At 48.2% G+C, this 21,351-nt stretch overlaps 1 protein-coding gene across 1 annotated transcript in view; it reads left to right on the top strand.

Moving 5' to 3' along the window:
- Positions 1-3,834: 3,834 nt before the first annotated feature.
- LOC140895267 (uncharacterized) overlaps positions 3,835-21,351 on the top strand; it is a 154,900-nt gene continuing 137,383 nt past the window's right edge. The window contains exons 1-2 of the mRNA XM_073304714.1: positions 3,835-4,432; positions 4,634-4,890. Of these exons, the coding sequence (XP_073160815.1) occupies positions 3,835-4,432; positions 4,634-4,890 (855 nt within the window). The remainder of the gene's footprint in view (positions 4,433-4,633; positions 4,891-21,351) is intronic.

The following is a 21,351-nucleotide window of genomic DNA, read 5'->3' as shown; positions in this document are numbered from 1 at the left end:
TTGTCTAGCCTAAAGAAAACCATTGAGTCATCAGTTTAGCCATAAACAAATCTTTTACCTAAGCTAAAGATCCCCCTAGCGCCCCAAATCCTGGGGGGTTAGCTCCTCAAGTGGGTTACGACCAGTACCCTTGTGACACGAAAGTGGGGATAGGGATGTGCTAAACCTGTGGCAGATAAGGGTTGCAGCTTGGAAGTGCTGCTTGACCCAGCCTATGGAGCCCAGGAACATGTAAGGGTGACAGCTTAAAAGTGCTTGTTAGAGAGCTTATTCCTTCACTCTCCTACTTCCCTGGTCCTTCTCGCATGAACAGAGAGCAACAATACCCAAAGTCCGAAGGTGCAAACAATTCTATGTTTATTGGGGTGAACTTCCAGCAAGCTTAAATCCAAGTTCCTTTTTCCTTATTTTTGAATCCCAACTTACTTCCTATTTGCCCCTAATTTATATAGTAATATTCTTAGCTATACCTTAACAAATCATTCTACTAAAAGAAAAGGAGTACTTGTGGCACCTTAGAGACTCACAAATTTATTTGAGCATAAGCTTTCGTGAGGTAAGCTTATGCTCAGATAAATTTGTTAGTCTCTAAGGTGCCACAAATACTCCTTTTCTTTTCGCGAATACGGACTAACATGGCTGCTGCTCTGAAACCAATCATTCTACTGAAATTTACCAAACCATTCCTAACATATTGTAACATGATTAGCTAACCAATTATATCCCACCACCTTATTTAGTTTACACCCAGCAAAATTAATTATACAGCAGACAGAAACAATCACAGAACCAGACAGAGACCATGCAAATAAACAAGAGCAAAGTGGGAACTATAATGACAAAACAATACAGAAGTGAGGATTTCACAACTACATCTATAAAGACATAAGGGTTTCCCAGCTGTGTTCATTGATAAGTGAGTTCTTACCAGACAGAAAACTATCAACCTAAATTTCCTTTTATATCGTCTAGGCTCTTCCCTTTCTCTGGAGGTGATAGATCTACGAACCTGCCACCCCTCCCCACGCATAGCCAGCACTGGCAGCAGAAGAGAGGGCGCAGCAGCTAAATCATCCTGCCCTCACATCATGAGATTTTCCCAGGGCCCCCCAAGTTGCCCGAGGCCCCTGGGCATGGGCCCCCTGGGCCCGGGAGTTAATCCGCCACTGCCTGGAGGGGTTTCGCCCCTGGCCTACAGCAGCGAGAATACTGTGGGAGACCGTGTCAAAAGCTTTGCTAAAGTCAAGGAACAACATGTCCACCGCTTTCCCCTCATCCACAGAGCCAGTTATCTTGTCATAGAAGGCAATTAGATTAGTCAGGCATGACTTGCCCTTGGTGAATCCATGCTGACTGTTCCTGATCACTTTCCTCTCCTCTAAGTGCTTCAGAATTGATTCCTTGAGGACCTGCTCCATGATTTTTCCAGGGACTGAGGTGAAGCAGACTGGCCTGTAGTTCCCAGGATCCTCCTTCTTCCCTTTTTTAAAGATGGGCACTACTTTAGCCTTTTTCCAGTCATCCGGGACTTCCCCCGATCACCATGAGTTTTCAAACATAATGGCCAATGACTCTGCAATCACATCTGCCAACTCCTTTAGCACTCTCGGATGCAGCGCCTCCGTCCCCATGGACTTGTGCTTGTCCAGCTATTCTAAATAGTCCCGAACCACTTCTTTCTGCAGAGAAGGCTGGTCACCTCCTCCCCATGCTGTGCTGCCCAGCGCAGCAGTCTGGGAGCTGACCTTGTTCGTGAAGACAGAGGCAAAAAAAGCATTGAGTACATTAGCTTTTTCCATATCCTCTGTCACTAGGTTGCCTCCATCATTCAGTAAGGGGCCCACACTTTCCTTGACTTTCTTCTTGTTGCTAACATACCTGAAGAAACCCTTCTTGTTACTCTTAACATCTCTTGCTAGCTGCAACTCCAGGTGTGATTTGGCCTTCCTGATTTCACTCCTGCATCCCCAAGCAATATTTTTATACTCTTCCCTGGTCATTTGTCCAATCCTCCACTTCTTGTAAGCTTCTTTTTTGTGTTCAAGATCAGCAAGGATTTCACTGTTAAGCCAAGCTGGTCGCCTGCCATATTTACTATTCTTTCTACACATTGTGATGGTTTGTCCCTGTAACCTCCATAAGGATTCTTTAAAATACAGCCAGCTCTCCTGGACTCCTTTCCCCCTCATGTTATTCTCCCAGGGGATCTTGCCCATCAGTTCCCGGAGGGAGTCAAAGTCTGCTTTTCTGAAGTCCAGGGTCCATATTCTGCTGCTCTTCTTTCTTCCTTGTGTCAGGATCCTGAACTCGACCATCTCATGGTCACTGCCTTCCAGGTTCCCATCCACTTTAGCTTCCCCTACTAATTCTTCCTGGTTTGTGAGCAGCAGGTCAAGAAGAGCTCTGCCCCTAGTTTGTTCCTCCAGCACTTGCACTAGGAAATTGTCCCCTTTCCAAAAACTTCCTGGATTGTCTGTGCACTGCGATATTGCTCTCCCAACAGATATCAGGGTGATTGAAGTCTCCCATGAGAACCAGGGCCTGTGATCTAGTAACTTCCGTGAGTTGCCGGAAGAAAGCCTCGTCCACCTTATCCCCCTGGTCCGGTGGTCTATAGCAGACTCCCACCACGACATCACCCTTGTTGCTCACACTTCTAAACTTAATCCAGAGACACTCAGGTTTTTCTGCAGTTTCATACTTGAGCTCTGAGCAGTCATACTGCTCCCTTATGTACAGTGCAACTCCCCCACCTTTTCTGCCCTGCCTGTCCTTCCTGAACAGTTTATATCCATCCATGACAGTACTCCAGTCACGTGAGTTACCCCACCGAGTCTCTGTTATTCCAATCACATCATAATTCCTTGACTGTGCCAGGACTTCCAGTTCTCCCTGCTTGTTTCCCAGGCTGGTGTCTCAGTCCCTCAGGAGTAACTGCTACCCCCTCTGCCCCTGCCAGATTTTGTCCTCTGACACCCTGCACAAGTGCCTCACTCCTGGGCTTAACTCCTGCTCCTCCCCCACTCTTTCCTGATTTTGCCCTTTAGCCCCTCTCCTACTGCTGCCTCCAGCTGCTTCACCCCCCCGACCAGTCAATTTCCGCCCCCTGCTCAGACCCTGGCCACCCTCCTACTCCATTTTGCCCCCTTTGCCCCTTTTTAACCCCTGTCTAAAGCTGTCCGCAGAACTTTATGGATAGTAAGGGCAGGATGAAGGGCAGTGGCTTCAGCAGATGTACTGATCATGCTCAGTACAGGTAAGTAGCACATTACTACGGAGAGCACTTTATTACACTACACCTTGCTGGATGGTCCCGCGGGCTGCAGTTTGCCCACCTCTGGGCTAGGTGGACCTTTGGTCTGACCCAGTATTGCCATTTGGATGTTCCTATGTCAGTACCCGACCTGCGCCTAGGGAAGCTAATGATCCAACCAGGACCAAATTCCCCGCTGAATCCTGGCCAGCTGCCACCTGGGGCACTCTGCACATTGGCTGGGAAGCAGCTCTCTGCTCAAGAAGCTGATCTTGGAAGGCTGAAGAGGCAAGGCACAAGGCCAGCGCTGAGTGCCTGGACTCCCTCCTGCTGGGACCCTTCTCCAGGTCCCCTCCAGCCCCGCCTTTCTGGGATTCTCTCCCACCTGCTCTGCCTGGCCGGGCGGTGGTCTTAGCACACGCCCTCCGCCCAGGGGAGCCAGGCTGAGGGGCAGCAGGAGGCAGGGAGCTCGCCAGCCAGGCAGGAGACCGTTCTCGCTCTACGGTGCTGCCCCTCGGCGATTCCCTGCCTTTCGGCTGCCTGCCTTTCCCCCGCGGAGCTGGCAGCAGGGGGCGAGGGCCATGCGGGCCCCAAGGGGGCAGCAGGAAAGGGGGACAGTGGGCAGCAACGTGCCCCGCTCCCCACCCCACCAGAGACTCGGTGTCAGCTGTCCGGTCCACCTTCAGCCGCCTCCCCGCGCGGCGGTGATTCCTGGGCGGGTGCAGCGCCGGGAGCGGAGGGGGCTGGCGCGCGGCCCCGCCCTGCTGGGTTGTACTTGCCCAGCCGCGTCAACTTCGTCCCAGCTGGGTCCGGAGGGGGCGCGTGGCGTGGGGCAGCCGGGGCCGGCCGCAGGAGGGGGCGGGCGCGTGGCGTGGGGCAGCCGGGGCCGGCGGCAGGAGGGGGCGGGCGCGAGGCGTGGGGCAGCCGGGGCCGGCGGCAGGAGGGGGCGGGCGCGTGGCGTGGGGCAGCCGGGGCCGGCGGCAGGAGGGGGCGGGCGCGTGGCGTGGGGCAGCCGGGGCCGGCGGCAGGAGGGGGCGGGCGCGTGGCGTGGGGCAGCCGGGGCCGGCGGCAGGAGGGGGCGGGCGCGAGGCGTGGGGCAGCCGGGGCCGGCGGCAGGAGGGGGCGGGCGCGAGGCGTGGGGCAGCCGGGGCCGGCGGCAGGAGGGGGCGGGCGCGAGGCGTGGGGCAGCCGGGGCCGGCGGCAGGAGGGGGCGGGCGCGAGGCGTGGGGCAGCCGGGGCCGGCCGCAGGAGGGGGCGGGCGCGTGGCGTGGGGCAGCCGGGGCCGGCCGCAGGAGGGGGCGGGCGCGTGACTTGGGGCAGCCGGGGCCGGCCGCAGGAGGGGGCGGGCGCGTGGCGTGGGGCAGCTGGGGCCGGCCGCAGGAGGGGGCGGGCTCGTGCCACGGCTTGCAGCAGCGTCGGGGCTTTTCCCCCTTCCCGTCCCGGGGCAGGGCGGCCTCGGTGGGATCCAGGCTGCCCTGTTTCCCTTGGGAGTCTGGGGTTCCTCCCCGCCGCCCCACCGCGTGCCAGGAAGAGCAGAGAGAACTTTCTCCTGGCGGTGGGTTGTGTCCCAGGCTTGTCATGCTGCAGACGGGAGGCGTTTATGCCATGAAAGAGAGGAAAAAGCCGGTGCTGAAAAGGTAGGTGTGTGAGAGAGAGCAGCTCCCCTTCCCGGAGCGTGTGTACATCGCCTGTGCTCACCCTGGGGCTTTACAGGGCTGTCTGGGCTCTGCTGGGTAGGTGCTGATGCTGGTTTGCTTTAATCAAAGGGCAGGGGTTTCCTTTGCCCCTAGCTCCTGCTCACTCCAGTGCTCAGGCAGGTTGTCCCCTGGCTCCAGTTCATTTCCCCAGTCCCCTCGAGTCACCCCCGAGCGGGACTGCACAGACCTCACAAGGCTTGGTTTTCTGCTGTCTCTTTACTCCCTCTTCGGCTCGCTTATGTCTAAAGTATTTGCTCCATAACTGGTTGTAAAATACACTCCGAGAGAAGTCTGGGTCTCTGGGATGGGCCTGCTGAAACAGCTTGCGGCTTCTCTGACGTCATTTAAATCCCCTCTGGATTGTACTGTTTGGCTCTGAAATTCGAAATTGTCCCAAAGACCCACACAAGAGTTCTCACTGAATACATGTGCTTCCCCGGGTTCACTTAGCAGCTCCGCTCCAAAGACAGGTTGACTCTTAAAAAAGCAATTCCCAGGGAAGAAAGAGAGCACAAGGGTGTTGTTTCCTGGTTTGAGAATTCTAGTCAAAATCCTTTCCAGGTTTTTTAAAGTTATAAATTCTATTTGGGGCTGTGAGAACTTGACAGAAATCACCACAAAATGAAATGGGCAGTGATTTGTGGAAAGTTGGGACATTTGCTCTAAGTAATCTAAGGATGACAATCCAGGCTCTGGGCCAGGTTCTTAGGATGTCCTACAAGTAGATCAGCTTGGTGGAGACACTGGGCTATTCTTGTACTAATAAAATGAATCAGGTTTTTCTGTCCAGTGCCCTAGAGGAAAGATGATTCCTTCCACTGGAGCTGCAGAGAGAGAGAGAGAAACCTTTGCCCTTGCTGGAGTGATAAGTCAGGGCAAAAGATAATGGCTCTGATTCTCCACTGCTTTGTACCTGTGCAGTCACTAAGGCTGTGCAAAATTCTTTCAGATCAGAAAGATGAGTGCTTCTCTCTCACTTTGCATGGGTGTAAATGATTCCACAAGTTTTGGGGAAATGGGGGATCAGGCTTCCCCTGCTGTCCCCTTGAGATTTCCAAGCACTTACCATTTCAAAATGTCTACTGGTTTAGTGTTGAAACATTATAATATAAATGTTTTATATACATATCAGATTATTACTCATATATTATATTAAACTTAATTTTAATGAAATGCACTGAAACAATAAAGTTGAAATGAAACAATTTGACATCATCAGAATGATTCATTTTGACTTTTTCCCATAAAAAAATTCATTTAAATTGACACATTTTCTGATGGAACACTGTTCTTTCAGAAGTTTTGTGACTAACTCTACACGTGACCATGTCCCAGACCCAGAGCATTCAGGGTATCTGGCAGTCCCTCCTCAGAATGTGCCAGGACTGGAAGACAGATAGTCATAGGTATGGCAAAGTTTAGAAGGAAGGAAAAATATGCCATGCTGTGCCTTCTGATGCATGTGGTTCAATGTATGATGCTAGCTGATAACGATAGCACCCCCTATTGGGAAAATATTTGTTGTAGCACAGAGTGGGGAGCCTCCTACTACTCAACAGTAACTCCTTTGGCCAATGAAGGAGCAGTGTTGATGGGTACTCCTGTCCAGTTGCTGGCAGGAATGATTGCAGTTTGTGTTTGTTTGGGTCATACTAATGGAGAATTAAAGAGATTAAAGAGAGTGAAATGGCGTAGTAGGGGGTCTCATGGCCTTGACTGGGACACAGGACCTCGCCAGACCAATTTGTAATGTATTAGCCCTGCAGAAAAAAAATCTCAAGTACTAGTGTAAAAAAACTTGCTGTAGGAACTCCACCGAACCATCTTAAAATGGGAGAAGTAGGCTGTCTAGTTTGGATGTGGAGGGACTTCTTCATTTCTCATGCTGGGAGCTGGAGGTGCTTATGAGCATAATTGCACTGTTCTCTTTAAATCTGGAGTAAAAAGCCAGGCTGGCAGGGTTGGGGAAGGTTCTAAGCACTACAGTATAGCAGGGGCAGAGTAGTTTTAAGGATGATACTGGCTTCCTGATTCTAACACAGACCCTTGTTCAATGTGTGAAGAAAGTGTCTTTCGGTGGTTTTTCACCAGGGTCACATGGCAGTGCTTTTATGCAGTGTTAAGGCCAGTGTGTATGGGGAGAGGCAGGAGTGGACTGCAAAGAACGTTAGTGTAACTTGGTATTATGAACTATCTTTATGGTCAACATTTTCTGGTAGGAATTAGGATTTTATTTCTTCCAGAGAGAAGTGATCACAACTTAGAGTTAAATGAGGCAATCTGAAATAATACCCAGCCCTTATAAAGCACTTTACAAAGGAGGTCAGTATCATTATTTTGCATCTGGGAAACAGGCACAGAGAGGTGGGTCAAGCAACCAGCCCAAGATCACCCAGCAGGCTAGCAGCAGAGCTGGGACTCCTGAATTACAGGCCAGCGCTTTATCCACTAGGTGAAGTTTTTAGAACATAGTGAGGGCTTGAATCTCCGTTCTCCAGCACTTTGCAGTCATTTGTATTAGTGCTAAGCAGGTGGCAAACATTGTCAGATCACAATGGTCGCATATTAGGCCCACTTAGCCCTGGTGAAAAGCATCACTCATGGAGCAGGGCACTGGCAAATCAGATTGGTTTAGGACACAGGTTGTTGTTGGTTTAAAAGAAATAGCAGTTGCCAAGAATGTCAGCTGTATGATGTGTGAGAGTGGTGGACGTATGGAGGAGATTCTCTTGAGGAGAAATAGTTATCCTTTGCATTACAGCTGGATTAAATACTGCTTTGAATCTGCGTTACTGTGTGTGAGTGGGCTGGAGAAACCAGATTCAAGAGGACTAGATGGGTGACAGGATGGGTAATGAGCTAGGATATCATCTCCCAGGTTGCTGTGTGAAAGTGACACAGTGAATTACCAAGCAAAATAAAATAAAACACGCAAGTCTAAGTCTAGTACAGTAACAAAACCGATTACAGATAAAATCTCACCCTCAGAGATGTTTCACTCTAGGTGACAGTTGCCTTTAAGAGAGGAGCTGGTCTTGCTCCAGCTCCACAGTGGATGTGTGTGCGCTTCACAGATGCCACTGCCATGGCAGCCTCAGCAAAGAGGACAAGCAGGGAAGTGACTGTGAAGTTGCACTCTATATGATTTTATAAAAATATGCTAATGAGTGTGAATATAATGTAACTGGAATATGCTTCATGCAAAAGGTCTCTTGTAAGGTATCATTACAAAGCTTATAACCTACTGAGCGTGGTCATCCTATTTGTATAAATGTATCTTTCTTGTATCTGAAACTAAAAATATGAAATATAACTCTGAGGTCCTATTGTAGTTATGCAAAGTGTGGGGCCATTAATGGTGGTTTGGAATCTTAATGGCTCCCATTAACCAGGACAATTGGCTGTAGATGGCTCTGTTTTACTTGTAAGTCCTCCTGTATAGTGTGTGCTGGCAAGTGGATAGTGGGTTCTTACAGTGACATGTGATCGTGTCATCTGAACTGGAATCCATCTTTAACCTGGTGTTTTTCCATTTAGAAGGAGGGGTGGGAATGCAGAGGGACAAAGGATTCCCGCCTTATGCAAAAGATCCTGAGCTGGAACAAGGGCTGTACCAGGGGAAAGGATTGGGCCCAGACTAGGAAGAAGTCCAGTCTGTGAAAGAAACTTATTGAAACATCTCTGAGGGTGAGATTTTATCTGTAATCAGTTTTGTTACTGTACTAGACTTAGACTTGTGTGTTTTGTTTTATTTTGCTTGGTAATTCACTTTGTTCTGTCTGTTACTACTTGGAACCACTTAAATCCTACATTCTGTATTTAATAAAATCACTTTTTACTTATTAATTAACCCAGGGTATGTATAAATACCTGGGGGGGGGCAAACAGCTGTGCATATCTCTCTATCAGTGCTATAGAAGGCGAATAATTTATGAGTTTACCCTGTATAAGCTTTATTCAGGGTAAAACGGATTTATTTGGAGTTTGGACCCCATTGGGAGTTGAACATCTGAGAGTTAAAAGACAAGAACACTTCTTAAGTTGCTTTCAGTTAAGTCTGCAGCTTTGGGGCATGTGGTTCAGACCCTGGGTCTGTGTTGGAGCAGACTGGCGTGTCTGGCTCAACCAGGCAGGGTGCTGGAGTCCCAAGCTGGCAGGGAAAGCAGGGGCAGAAGTAGTCTTGGTACATCAGTTGGCAGCCCCCAAGGGGTTTCTGTGATCCAACCTGTCACAGTGACATAGGACTGAACTGTCCTTCCACCAGCAGCAGTGGACGGGTAGTCTGGTCAGGTCAAGATGAGACATAAGGGCAGGGCTGTAAAGCTTCAGATCTGAGCAAATTGGAATTTCCCTGGTATACACTTTTTACTTTATGAGTAAGCAGTCTGGTTAAAGTGGAACCCCAGCTCTTCTGTACAAGCTGTCCCTCTCCCTATGATTTCTGCAGTGTCTAATGAACAACCTGTGCCTCTTTACAACATCTTCTCATCCATGGAGACCCTGGGAGTTCCTTGTGTGTTGAGCCAGGAGCATTTAAGAGGAAGTTATTGTGGAAGCTGTAAATTTAAGCCTTCTTCCTAGTAACCTAAATTTAGCTCCCTCTTTCTGACACTTCCCTGCATCATTGGTGAGTAGGTGCCATAGATTCCTCCACAGAGCACTCTCAAGGTTCGTCTGGACGCTACAAGAGATCCTTCACTCTTGCACCTGATTGGCAACTCACCAAAAGGCTCCCACTGCCTCATCATACTCAGTTATCGTTTTTTCTAAGGAGAGCCTCTTGTATCATTGCAGTCTGCCTATTTCTCCGAACTGTGTCCCCATCTCCTCTTGTGCGTGAATAATGATCTTCTGCCTTTACTAGAAAGTGGGCCCCATCTAAGGAAATTTGTCCCAGATCTAAAATGCATTAGGTGCCTTAAATGGAGCAATATAAGAGCATTACATTTTGTTCTGCTTTTTATAATCTTACAGTTTGTGTAAACTAACTTTACTGTACTTCTGTGAACAAGCTAGTTTCTGACTCCTTCTAAAAATAAAAGGAGTACTTGTGGCACCTTAGAGACTAACCAATTTATTTGAGCATGAGCTTTCGTGAGCTACAGCTCACTTCATCGGATGCATACCGTGGAAACTGCAGCAGACTTTATATACACACAGAGATCATAAAACAATACCTCCTCCCACCCCACTGTCCTGCTGGTAATAGCTTATCTAAAGTGATCATCAAGTTGGGCCATTTCCAGCACAAATCCAGGTTTTCTCACCCCCCACACACAAACTCACTCTTCTGCTGGTAATAGCCCATCCAAAGTGACAACTCTCCCTACAATGTGCATACTTAGAGACTAACCAATTTATTTGAGCATGAGCTTTCGTGAGCTACAGCTCACTTCATCAGATGCATACCGTGGAAACTGCAGGATTTGTGCTGGAAATGGCCCAACTTGATGATCACTTTAGATCAGCTATTACCAGCAGGACAGTGTATGGTGAATAAGGGGATGCCAGGGTATCACACCCACAGTCAAAAAATCCTTTATCCTTTTTTTTTTTAAAAGGATGAGCATAGTATGATTTCAAAAGTGTTTACGCCTTTTTCATGTTGAATATATGAAAACACTGGTGTCAATCTGTCATGCATGACTTATACAGACAAGTCACAATATCTAACCTCAGTGAGAATTAGGGTATATATTGCCAGAGGCTATCATTACAAAGCAGCATGCAAATAGGATTTTAATTTTCTATCCAAAACTTAGAATTATTTGAAATGAAGACACAACGGCAGCCACATCGTATCATTTTCAAAGACAACTCCTCTGCCCCTCTCCCCAAACATGGAATCAGTCCTGCCAGCTGAGTTTTGATATCGGGGGGGGGGGGGGGGGGAAATCAGCTTTAAACACTGGCAGATCTTGTTAACTGATGTTGCCTTAAACAGCAAGAGTTCCTGTTGTTCAGAGCAAGGTGCAGGGAGTTTGCAATTAGACAATTCACATCAAAACAAGATCAGCTGGACTGCAGGGATAACAATCTATGCAGATCAAGGAAGGCCACATGTCTCCGGCTGGTCTCTTCTTCCTTTCAAAAGAAGACTAAATTCATTAGCCAGTAGGGGAAACTCAAGCCAAGGAGATTTGGGTGAAATCCCAGCCCCACTTAAGTCAATAGCGAAACTCCCAGTGGCATCACTGGGGCCAGGATTTCACCCTCAATGTGTCAGGTAACAAATATGGGCCAGATCGCAATGTTGCCTACACTCATGATATTTAATGCATTTCTTAAAGTACCAGCTCCTGGAGGCAGGTGATTAGGTGAGAATCTCAGCTCTCAGGGTTCTTCTTCTTCTTTATTTGTAGTGTGGTGTCATGTAGGTGAACCAATCATGGATCAGTACCCCACTGTGCTAGCTTACACTCAGGTCATGTCTTTATCCTAGACATTCAGAAACCTGAAGGCAAATAAAAAGAACCCTCAATTTAAAAAAAATCTCTGGCTTAAAAATTACTTCTTGTGAGCTGAAAACACTTGGCAATACTCTGACCATAATACTTCTGCTCACACTGAATAGCACCTTGCTGCACAAGTGCTGGTTCAGCGTGGACGTTTTGGGGTGAGAGCTGCTATTGAGCATGGATAGCTGGGTCACATAATGCAGTATCAAGTGCTGAATAGCCTTGTATGCATCTTGTGGATCTCTCCCATTGCTTCCTGGGAAAGAAGGGGAAGAGTATTAAGGAAAGGGTGTTAATTTTCCAAGTGCAGCTGTCCAGCTCCAGGGTACAGGATTTCCTTCTAGTGTTACTAACAATTGCTGAGAGAGTTTTGATATGAACAGAGCTCAAGTGGAGTTCAAATGCAAGTGTCTCTGGTCCTTCTGCTTGTGCTTGGTAACTGTAGTGAGCAGGTGATGACAGTGTAATCTTGAATGGGGAGCCAGAATGAGCTGCCACTGGGGAGGAGGGAGCAGTCTTAGGGCAGGACAGACCATGCGTCCTAGGAAGGTGGACTGATGCTCCCTGTTTGTTTAAGGCCAGGAGAGCAGAGTGGCTCAAGTCTGCCCTTTTACCTCATTACTATTAAGCTTTAGTGGTCGGAGGAAATGGCCCATGGGAGATTTGTCCTTGCCTAGAGGATGGACTTGGGAGGTTGAGGCAGAGCAGCAAGCATCCCAGCCTGAGTGGGGGAAGGAAGACTTGCTTGTCGAATTCCGAGCAAAGACTTCTGGGAAGGGGAGGAGTCTGAGGCCCTTTATAATGCATCTGCAACTTAGTCAGTGCTTGTGAGAGTAGCATCATGGGAGGAGATGCTGCCCAAAGGAACATTCCTTCTTGATGAAGCCTGTTGGCTCTGTTGGAGAAGACCTTGGGGATCAATATTACTAAGCACTTTGGGGAATGGGCCTGTACACAGGTTCATGAGACTGTCTGTCTGGTTTTGAGAATCTACTCCATCTAGATATTCATAATAGGGTTGGCTCCAGGAATCTCACTTTCCAGGTGCAGTGCTTCTAGGAATGAGGATAGAAATCTCACTCCTTTCTCCCCTGTCTGTTTGCTTCTGCTCCTAGAAAATACAGAGGGTGCAATGGGGAAAGAGGAGATACTCGTAGGTAGCCAAGTGCTGAGTAACAAAAAATGGAAAGCACCCAGTCTCACCATTGCCTGATGCCTGGAGTTGCAGGGAAGGTATAATGGAGAATGCTAGTGGAGGATCCCTGTACTTTTGAGAAAGATGAGAATCTCGGCTAGTGAGTCCTAGGCCAAAATTCTATTCTTTCTCCTTGCTTGACTGATAGAGCAAGAATGTATGTGGTAAAGCATCTAATTCTATGTAGGCATCTCAGGTAACCTTGATGTCACAGTTGTGGTCCCAGTTTTAAGGGAGCAAGAAGCAATACTTTCAGCCATAACCTTCCTCTGTCTTGAAATCTTTAATATGCTAAATATTAAAGACGGGATTTCAAAAATGCACAGTGTTGGCCTATCTCTGCTCCCCATTGATGTCAAAGATAAAAATCCCATTGCTGTCAAAGGGAGCGGTTAGGCCAATGCTGAATGATTCTGAAAATCCCTATTGTGATAAGTTTTATCCTAATTTTAGTTGAATGATATTTATCTCCATGTGTAAGCCTTAGGCCTGGTCTACGCTACGAGTTTGTCGGATTTAGCAGCGTTAAATCCGAATTAACCCTGCATCCGTCCACACAACAAAGCCATTTTTTCAACATAAAACTGATTTCTGTACTCCTCCCCAACAAGGGGATTAGCGCTGAAATCGACATCGCCATTTTGAATTAGGGTTAGTGTGGACGCAATTCGAAGGTATTGACCTCTGCGAGCTATCCCACAGTGCACCACTGTGACCGCTCTGGACAGCACTCTGAACTTGGATGCACTGGACAGGTGTACAGGAAAAGCCCCAGGAACTTTTGAAGCTCATTTCCTGTTTGGCCAGGCAAGCTCATCCGCACAGGTGACTATGCAGTCCCAGAATTGAAAGAGCTCCAGCATGGACTGAACAGGAGCTACTGGATCTGATCGCTGTATGGGGAGAGGAATCCATGCTATCAGAACTACATTCCAAAAGACGAAATGCCAAAACATTTCAAAAAATCTCCAAGGCCATGAGGGACAGAGGCTACATCAGGGACTCAACACAGTGCTGCGTGAAACTTAAGGAGCTCAGACAAGCATACTGGAAAACCAAAGAATCAAACAGACGCTCCAGGACAGAGCCCCAAACATGCCGCTTCTACGCTGAGCTGCATGCAATTCTAGGGGGGGCTGCCACCACTACCCCACCCCGTCCGTGGACTCCGATGATGGGGTACTCTCCGCCATGCCTGAGGACCTAGGGGTGACAGTGGACGAGAAGCTGGATATGAGTCAGCAGTGTGCCCTTGTTGCCAAGAAGGCCAATAGCATTTTGGGATGTATAAGTAGGGGCATAGCGAGCAGATCGAGGGACGTGATCGTTCCCCTCTATTCGACATTGGTGAGGCCTCATCTGGAGTACTGTGTCCAGTTTTGGGCCCCACACTTCAAGAAGGATGTGGATAAATTGGAGAAAGTCCAGCGAAGGGCAACAAAAATGATTAGAGGACTGGAACACATGAGTTATGAGGAGAGGCTGAGGGAGCTGGGATTGTTTAGCCTGCAGAAGAGAAGAATGAGGGGGGATTTGATAGCTGCTTTCAACTACCTGAAAGGGGGTTCCAAAGAGGATGGCTCTAGACTGTTCTCAATGGTAGCAGATGACAGAACGAGGAGTAATGGTCTCAAGTTGCAGTGGGGGAGGTTTAGATTGGATATTAGGAAAAACTTTTTCACTAAGAGGGTGGTGAAACACTGGAATGCGTTACCTAGGGAGGTGGTAGAATCTCCTTCCTTAGAGGTTTTTAAGGTCAGGCTTGACAAAGCCCTGGCTGGAATGATTTAACTGGGAATTGGTCCTGCTTTGAGCAGGGGGTTGGACTAGATGACCTACTGGGGTCCCTTCCAACCCTGATATTCTATGATTCTATGATTTTGCAGACGAGCAAGATGAGGAGAAGGAGGACGAGCTTGGGGAGAGCACACAGTACACCGTTCTCTCCAACAGCCAGGATCTTTTTATCACCCTGACTGAAATACCCTCCCAACCCAAACAAGCTGGAGAAGGGACCTCTGGTGAGTGTACCTTTTAAAATATAATACATGTTATAAAAGCAAGTGTTTTTTAATGATTAAGTAGCCCTGAGGACTTGGGATGCATTTGTGGCCAGTACTGCTGCTGGAAAAGACTGTTAACATGTCTGGGGATGGAGCGGAAATCCTCCAAGGACATCTCCATGAAGCTCTCCTGGAGGTACTCCCAAAGCCTTTGCAGAAGGTTTCTGGGCAGAGCAGCCTTATTCCGTCCTCCATGGTAGGACACTTTACCATGCCATGCTAGTAGCAAGTAATCTGGTATCATTGCATGACAAAGCCTGGCAGCGTATGGTCCCGGTGTTTGCTGGCATTCAAGCAACATCCGTCCTTTATCTCTCTGTGTTATCCTCAGGAGAGTGATATTGTTCATGATAACCTGGTTGAAATAGGGGAATTTAATTAAGGAGACATTCAGAGGTGGCTGTTCCTACTGGGCTGTTTGCCTGTGGCTGAAAAGAAATCCTCCCTGCAGTTAACAAAGTGGGGAGGGGAAGAGCATTGGCGCTGAGCTGTTCGCGTTTGGCTAGCAGGGATCTTCCCTGATACCAGCCACGCGGTGGGGGGAGAGGAAAAGCGATCATCCCAGAGAATTGGATGGGGGGAGGGGGTTAGTTTGGTTTGTGCTGCTGCACATTAACAGGAAAACTGCAGCACTAAATGGCCAACTCAACGTGCTTTACTTGGTATGGGAAAGGAGGGGGCTGCTGTTATGAAGGTTGCAGAAGCCGAAAGACTATGGCTTACCATGGCCGCCTGCAAGCCGGATTCTGTTGCCCGGCCCTGCATGTGTGATCTCTGTTAGAGAGCTTATTCCTTCACTCTCCCACTTCCCTGGTCCTTCTCACATGAACAGAGAGCAACAATACCCGAAGTCCGAAGGTGCAAACAATTCGATGTTTATTGGGGTGAACTTCCAGCAAGCTTAAATACAAGTTTCTTTTCCTTATTTCCGAATCCCAACTTACTTCCTGTTTGCCCCTAATTTATATAGTAATATTCTTAGCTATACCTTAACCAATCCTAAAATATTGTAACATGATTATGTAACCAATTATATCCCACCACCTTAATTAGTTTACACCCAGCAAAATTAATTATACAGCAGACAGGAACAATCACAGAACCACACAGAGATTATACGGACAAACAATAGCAAAGTGGGAACTATAATGGCAAGACAATACAGAAGTGAGGATTTCACATCCCAGTATTGATAAGTGAGTTCTTGCCAGACAGGGTGCTATCAAACTAAGTTTTCTTTTACATTTTCTAGGCACTTCCCTTTCTCTGGAGCTGATAGGCACTATCAGGACAGGATTGTATTCCTAACAGCCCAATAGCACCTTCTTTCCATGTGACTACTTTGGAATGTGGGGATGTGACCGGTCGCTTCCCAGCTTATGGCTGCCTCTGTCGCTTAGCCAAAGACCTTAGCCTAAGAACAGGGCCCCAGACTGTCACAGTAAGAGAAGGACCTTACATTGGCAGACAGTGATTTTGATTCTTTCTTTTATACCTCTGACTAGCCAAGTGATAAGAATACACCTAAATTCTTAAAGTTCAGGCCTGTACAGACAGGCCTGAATATCTATATCCTAACAATCTCTAACACCAAAGCCACAGGCACTCAATATAAGATGCAAAATGTGACCTTGTACCAAAATCACATGTGCTATGTAATATGAATAGTGTTGTTCACCGTGAAAGAGTATAGCCATTGTTCTGTAAAATGTATCTTTTTAAATACTTCATTCCCTTTTTTTCCTCCAGCAACTGCAAATGTTTCAAGCCTCCCTCCTCCGTCCCAAAGGCTATCTCAGACAAGGCAGCAAAAAAAACGCAGGCGCGATGAAATGTTCTCCGAGCTCATGCAGTCGTCCGGCATTGACAGAGCTGTGTGGAGGGACACAATAGCAGCGTACAGGACAGTGGACGATGAACGTGAGGAGAGGTGGCGGCAGAAAGATCAGAGGAGGCATGAGGCAATGCGGGGGCTACTGCGGGATCAAACGGTCATGCTCCGGCATCTGGTGGAGGTTCATGAACGGCAGCAGGATCACACCTGCCGCTGCAGCCCCTGCTTAACCGCCCTCCTTCCTCCCCAAGTTCCATAGCCTCCTCACCCAGATGCCCAAGAACACAGGGTGGGAGGCTCCGGGCACCCAACCACTCCACCCCAGTGAACAGCCCAAGCAACAGAAGGCTGGCATTCAACAAGTTTTACAGTGGCCTTTGCCTTCCCTCCTACCCTCCTCCCACACCCCACCCAGGCTACCTTGTGAGTTATCTCCCTATTTTTATAATCAATTAATAAAGAATACATGGTTTTAAAATGATAGTGACTTTATTTCCTTTGCAAGCAAGCTGTGATCGAAGGGGGGAGGGTGGGTGGCTTACAGGGAATTTAGAGGCAACCAAGGGGGCGGGTTTTCATCAAGGAGAAACAAAAAGAAGAGTCGCACAGTACCCTGGCCAGTCAGGAAACTGGTTTTCAAAGCTTCTCTGATGTGCACCACGCCCTCCTGTGCTCTTCTAACTGCCCTGGTGTCAGGCTGCGCGTATTCAGCAGCCAGGTGATTTGCATCAACCTCCCACCACACCATAAATGTCTCCCCCTTACACTCACACAGATTGTGGAGCACACAGCAAGCAGCAATAACAATGGGAATATTGGTTTTGCTGAGGTCTGAGCGAGTCAGTAAACTGCGCCAGCGACCCTTTAAATGTCCAAATGCACACTCTACCACCATTCTGCACTTGCTCAGCCTATAGTTGAACAGCTCCTTACCACTGTCCAGGCTGCCTGTGTACGGCTTCATGAGTCAGGTCATTAAGGGGTAGGCTGGGTCACCAAGGATAACTATAGGCATTTCAACATCCCCAACAGTTATTTTTTGGTCTGGGAAGTAAATCTCTTCCTGCAGCCGTTTAAACAGACCAGTGTTCCTGAAGACGTGAGCTTCATGAACCTTTCCCGACTATCCCACGTTGATGTTGGTGAAACATCCCTTGTGATCCACCAGTGCTTGCAGCACCATTGAAAAGTACCCCTTGCGGTTTATGTACTGGCTGCCCTGGTGGTCCGATCCCAAGATAGGGATATGCATTCTGTCTATAGCCCCACCACAGTTAGGGAATTCCAGTGCAGCAAAGCCATCTACTATGACCTGCAAGTTTCCCAGAGTCGCTACCTTAGATAGCAGCAGCTTAATGATTGTGTTGGCTACTTGCATCAGAGCAACCCCCACAGTAGATTTTCCCACTCCAAATTGATTACCAACTGACCGGTAGCTGTCTGGCATTGCAAGCTTCCACAGGGCTATTGCCACTCGCTTGTGAACTGTGAGTGCTGCTTTTCTCTTGGTATTCTTGTGCTTCAGGCCAGGGGAAAGCAAATCACAAAGTTCCATGAAAGTGCCGTTAGGCATGCGAAAGTTTCGCAGCCACTGGGAATCATCCCAAACCCGCAACACTATGCAGTCCCACCAGTCTGTGCTTGTTTCCTGAGCTCAGAATCGGCGTTCCATGGCCTGAGCCTGCCCCATTAACACCATGATCTCCAAATTGCCAGGGACCGTGGTTTTAGAGAAATCTGTGTTCGTATCCTCATCACCGCGCTGCCGTCGTCTCCTCGCCTGGTTTTTCAGGTGCTGATTGTGCATAAACTGCACGATAATGCGCAAGGTGTTTACAAGAATTAGTAGGGGAAGCAAAAGTGGATGGGAACCTGGAAGGCAGTGACCATGAAATGGTTGAGTTCAGGATCCTAACACAAGGAAGAAAGGAGAGCAGCAGAATACAGACACTGGACTTCAGAAAAGCAGACTTTGACTTCCTCAGGGAACTGATGGGCAAGATCCCCTGGGAGAATAACATGAGGGGGAAAGGAGTCTAGGAGAAGTGGCTGTATTTTAAAGAATCCTTATGGAGGTTACAGGGACAAACCATCACAATGTGTAGAAAGAATAGTAAATATGGCAGGCGACCAGCTTGGCTTAACAGTGAAATCCTTGCTGATCTTAAATACAAAAAAGAAGCTTACAAGAAGTAGAAGATTGGACAAATGACCAGGGATGAGTATAAAAATATTGCTTGGGGATGCAGGAGTGAAATCAGGAAGGCCAAATCACACCTGGAGTTGCAGCTAGCAAGAGATGTTAAGAGTAACAAGAAGGGTTTCTTCAGGTATGTTAGCAACAAGAAGAAAGTCAAGGAAATTGTGGGCCCCTTACTGAATGAGGGAGGCAACCTAGTGACAGAGGATGTGGAAAATCTAATGTACTCAATGCTTTTTTTGCCTCCTTCTTCATGAACAAGGTCAGCTCCCAGACTACTGCACTGGGCAGCACAGCATGGGGAGAAAGCGACCAGCCCTCTGTGGAGAAGAAGTGGTTCGGGACTATTTAGAAAAGCTGAACAAGCACAAGTCCATGGGACCGGATGCGCTGCATCCGAGAGTGCTAAAGGAGTTGGCAGATGTGATTGCAGAGTCATTGGCCATTATCTTTGAAAATTCATGGCGATCGGGGGAGTCCCGGATGACTAGAAAAAGGCTAACGTAGTGCCCATCTTTAAAAAAGGGAAGAAGGAGGATCCTGGGAACTACAGACAATTCAGCCTCACCTCAGTCCCTGGAAAAATCATGGAGCAGGTCCTCAAGGAATCAATTCTGAAGCACTTAGAGGAGAGGAAAGTGATCAGGAACAGTCAGCATGGATTCACCAAGGGCAAGTCATGCCTGACTAATCTAATTGCCTTCTATGACAAGATAACTGGCTCTGTGGATGAGGGGAAAGCGGTGGACATGTTGTTCCTTGACTTTAGCAAAGCTTTTGACACGGTCTCCCAAAGTATTCTTGCCAGCAAGTTAAAGAAGTATGGGCTGGATGAATGGACTATAAGGTGGATAGAAAGCTGGCTAGATTGTCGGGCTTAACAGGTAGTGATCAATGGCTCCATGTCTAGCTTGAAGCCGGTATCTGCCAGCAGATCGAGGGATGTGATCGTTCCCCTCTGTTCGACATTGGTGAGGCCTCATCTGCAGTACTGTGTCCAGTTTTGGGCCGCACACTACAAGAAGGATGTGGAAAAATTGGAAAGAGTCCAGCAGACAGCAACAAAAATGATTAGGGGACTGGAACACATGACTTATGAGGAGAGGCTGAGGGAACTGGGGATGTTTAGTCTTCAGAAGAGAAGAATGAGGGGGGATTTGATAGCTGCTTTCAACTACCTGAAAGGGGGTTCCAAAGAGGATGGCTCTAGACTGTTCTCAGTGGTAGCAGATGACAGAGCAAGGAGTGATGGTCTCAAGTTGCAGTGGGGGAGGTTTAGGTTGGATATTAGGAAAAACTTTTTCACTAGGAGGGTGGTGAAACACTGGAATGCGTTACCTAGGAAGGTGGTGGTGGAATCTCCTTCCCTAGAAGTTTTTAAGGTCAGGCTTGACAAAGCCCTGGCTGGGATGATTTAGTCGGGGATTGGTCCTGCTTTGAGCAGGGGGTTGGACTAGATGACCTCCTGAAGTCCCTTCCAACCCTGATATTCTATGATTCAATGGTCATAACTGCTGCGGTGAGCTGAATGGGCTCCATGCTTGCTGTGCTATGGCGTCTGCTCGGGCAATCCAGGGAAAAGGGCGCAAAATGATTGTTTGCCATTGCTCTGACGGAGGGAGGGGCAACTGACAACATGGCTTACAGGGTTGGCTTACAGGGAATTAAAATCAACAAAGGGGGTGGCTTTGCAAGAACCGGAATGGCCCCCTCAAGGATAGAACTCAAAACCTCAAGGATAGAACTCAAAACTGGGTTTAGCAGGCCGTTGATTTCATGGAGGGAGAGAGGAGAAAATGAATACAAAACAAATCTGGTCTATTTCTTGTTTTGATCCACTTCATCTATCTTTATACAACTTGCTGGCAGCGGACTGTGCAGTATGACTGCTAGCCATCGTCATCTCCTGGGTGCTCGGCAGAAGACGGTGCAGTATGACTGCTGGCCATAGTCTTCTCCTGACTGCAGGTAGGACTGAATCACCATGAGACTAAACTTAAAAGGGAAATGACCTGGCTGAGTCACTCCCATGTTTGCCCAGACACCCCGACCTCATCGATGACGGCTACCAGTATACTGCACTGTCTGCTGCCAAAAGGCAATAAGCTGCTGCTGTGTAGCAATGCAGTAGCACGTCTGCCAGCATCCAGGAGATATACGGTGAGCTGAGCGGGCTCCATGCTTCCCATGGTATGGCGTCCGCACTGGTAACCTAGGAAAAAAGGCGCGAAACGATTGTCTGCCGTTGCTTTCATGGAGGGAGTGAGGGAAGGGGGGCCTGACGATATGTACCGAGAACCACCCGCGACAATGTTTTAGCCCCATCAGGCATTGGGATTTCTACCCAGAATTCAAATGGGCGGTGGAGACTGCGGAAACTGTGGGATAGCCACCCACAGTGCAACGCTCCAGAAGTCGATGGTTGCCTCACTACTGTGGGCACACTCCGCCGACTACATGCACTTAGAGCATTTGTGTGGGGACACACACAATCAACTGTATAAAAACGCTTTCTACAAAACCGACTTCCATAAATTCAACCTAATTTCATGGTGTAGACAAGGCCTTAGTAGTTCTACCCAGAGGACAGAGGGATTGAGATAGGGTAGTATTTAGCAAATGTAGGGACACTCTAAAAAACAAGTCACTGT

This window comes from Lepidochelys kempii, chromosome 11 (genome assembly GCF_965140265.1).
Source record: "Lepidochelys kempii isolate rLepKem1 chromosome 11, rLepKem1.hap2, whole genome shotgun sequence".
Classification (NCBI taxonomy): Eukaryota; Metazoa; Chordata; order Testudines; family Cheloniidae; genus Lepidochelys; species Lepidochelys kempii.
This window is presented reverse-complemented; position numbering and strand designations above follow the sequence as displayed.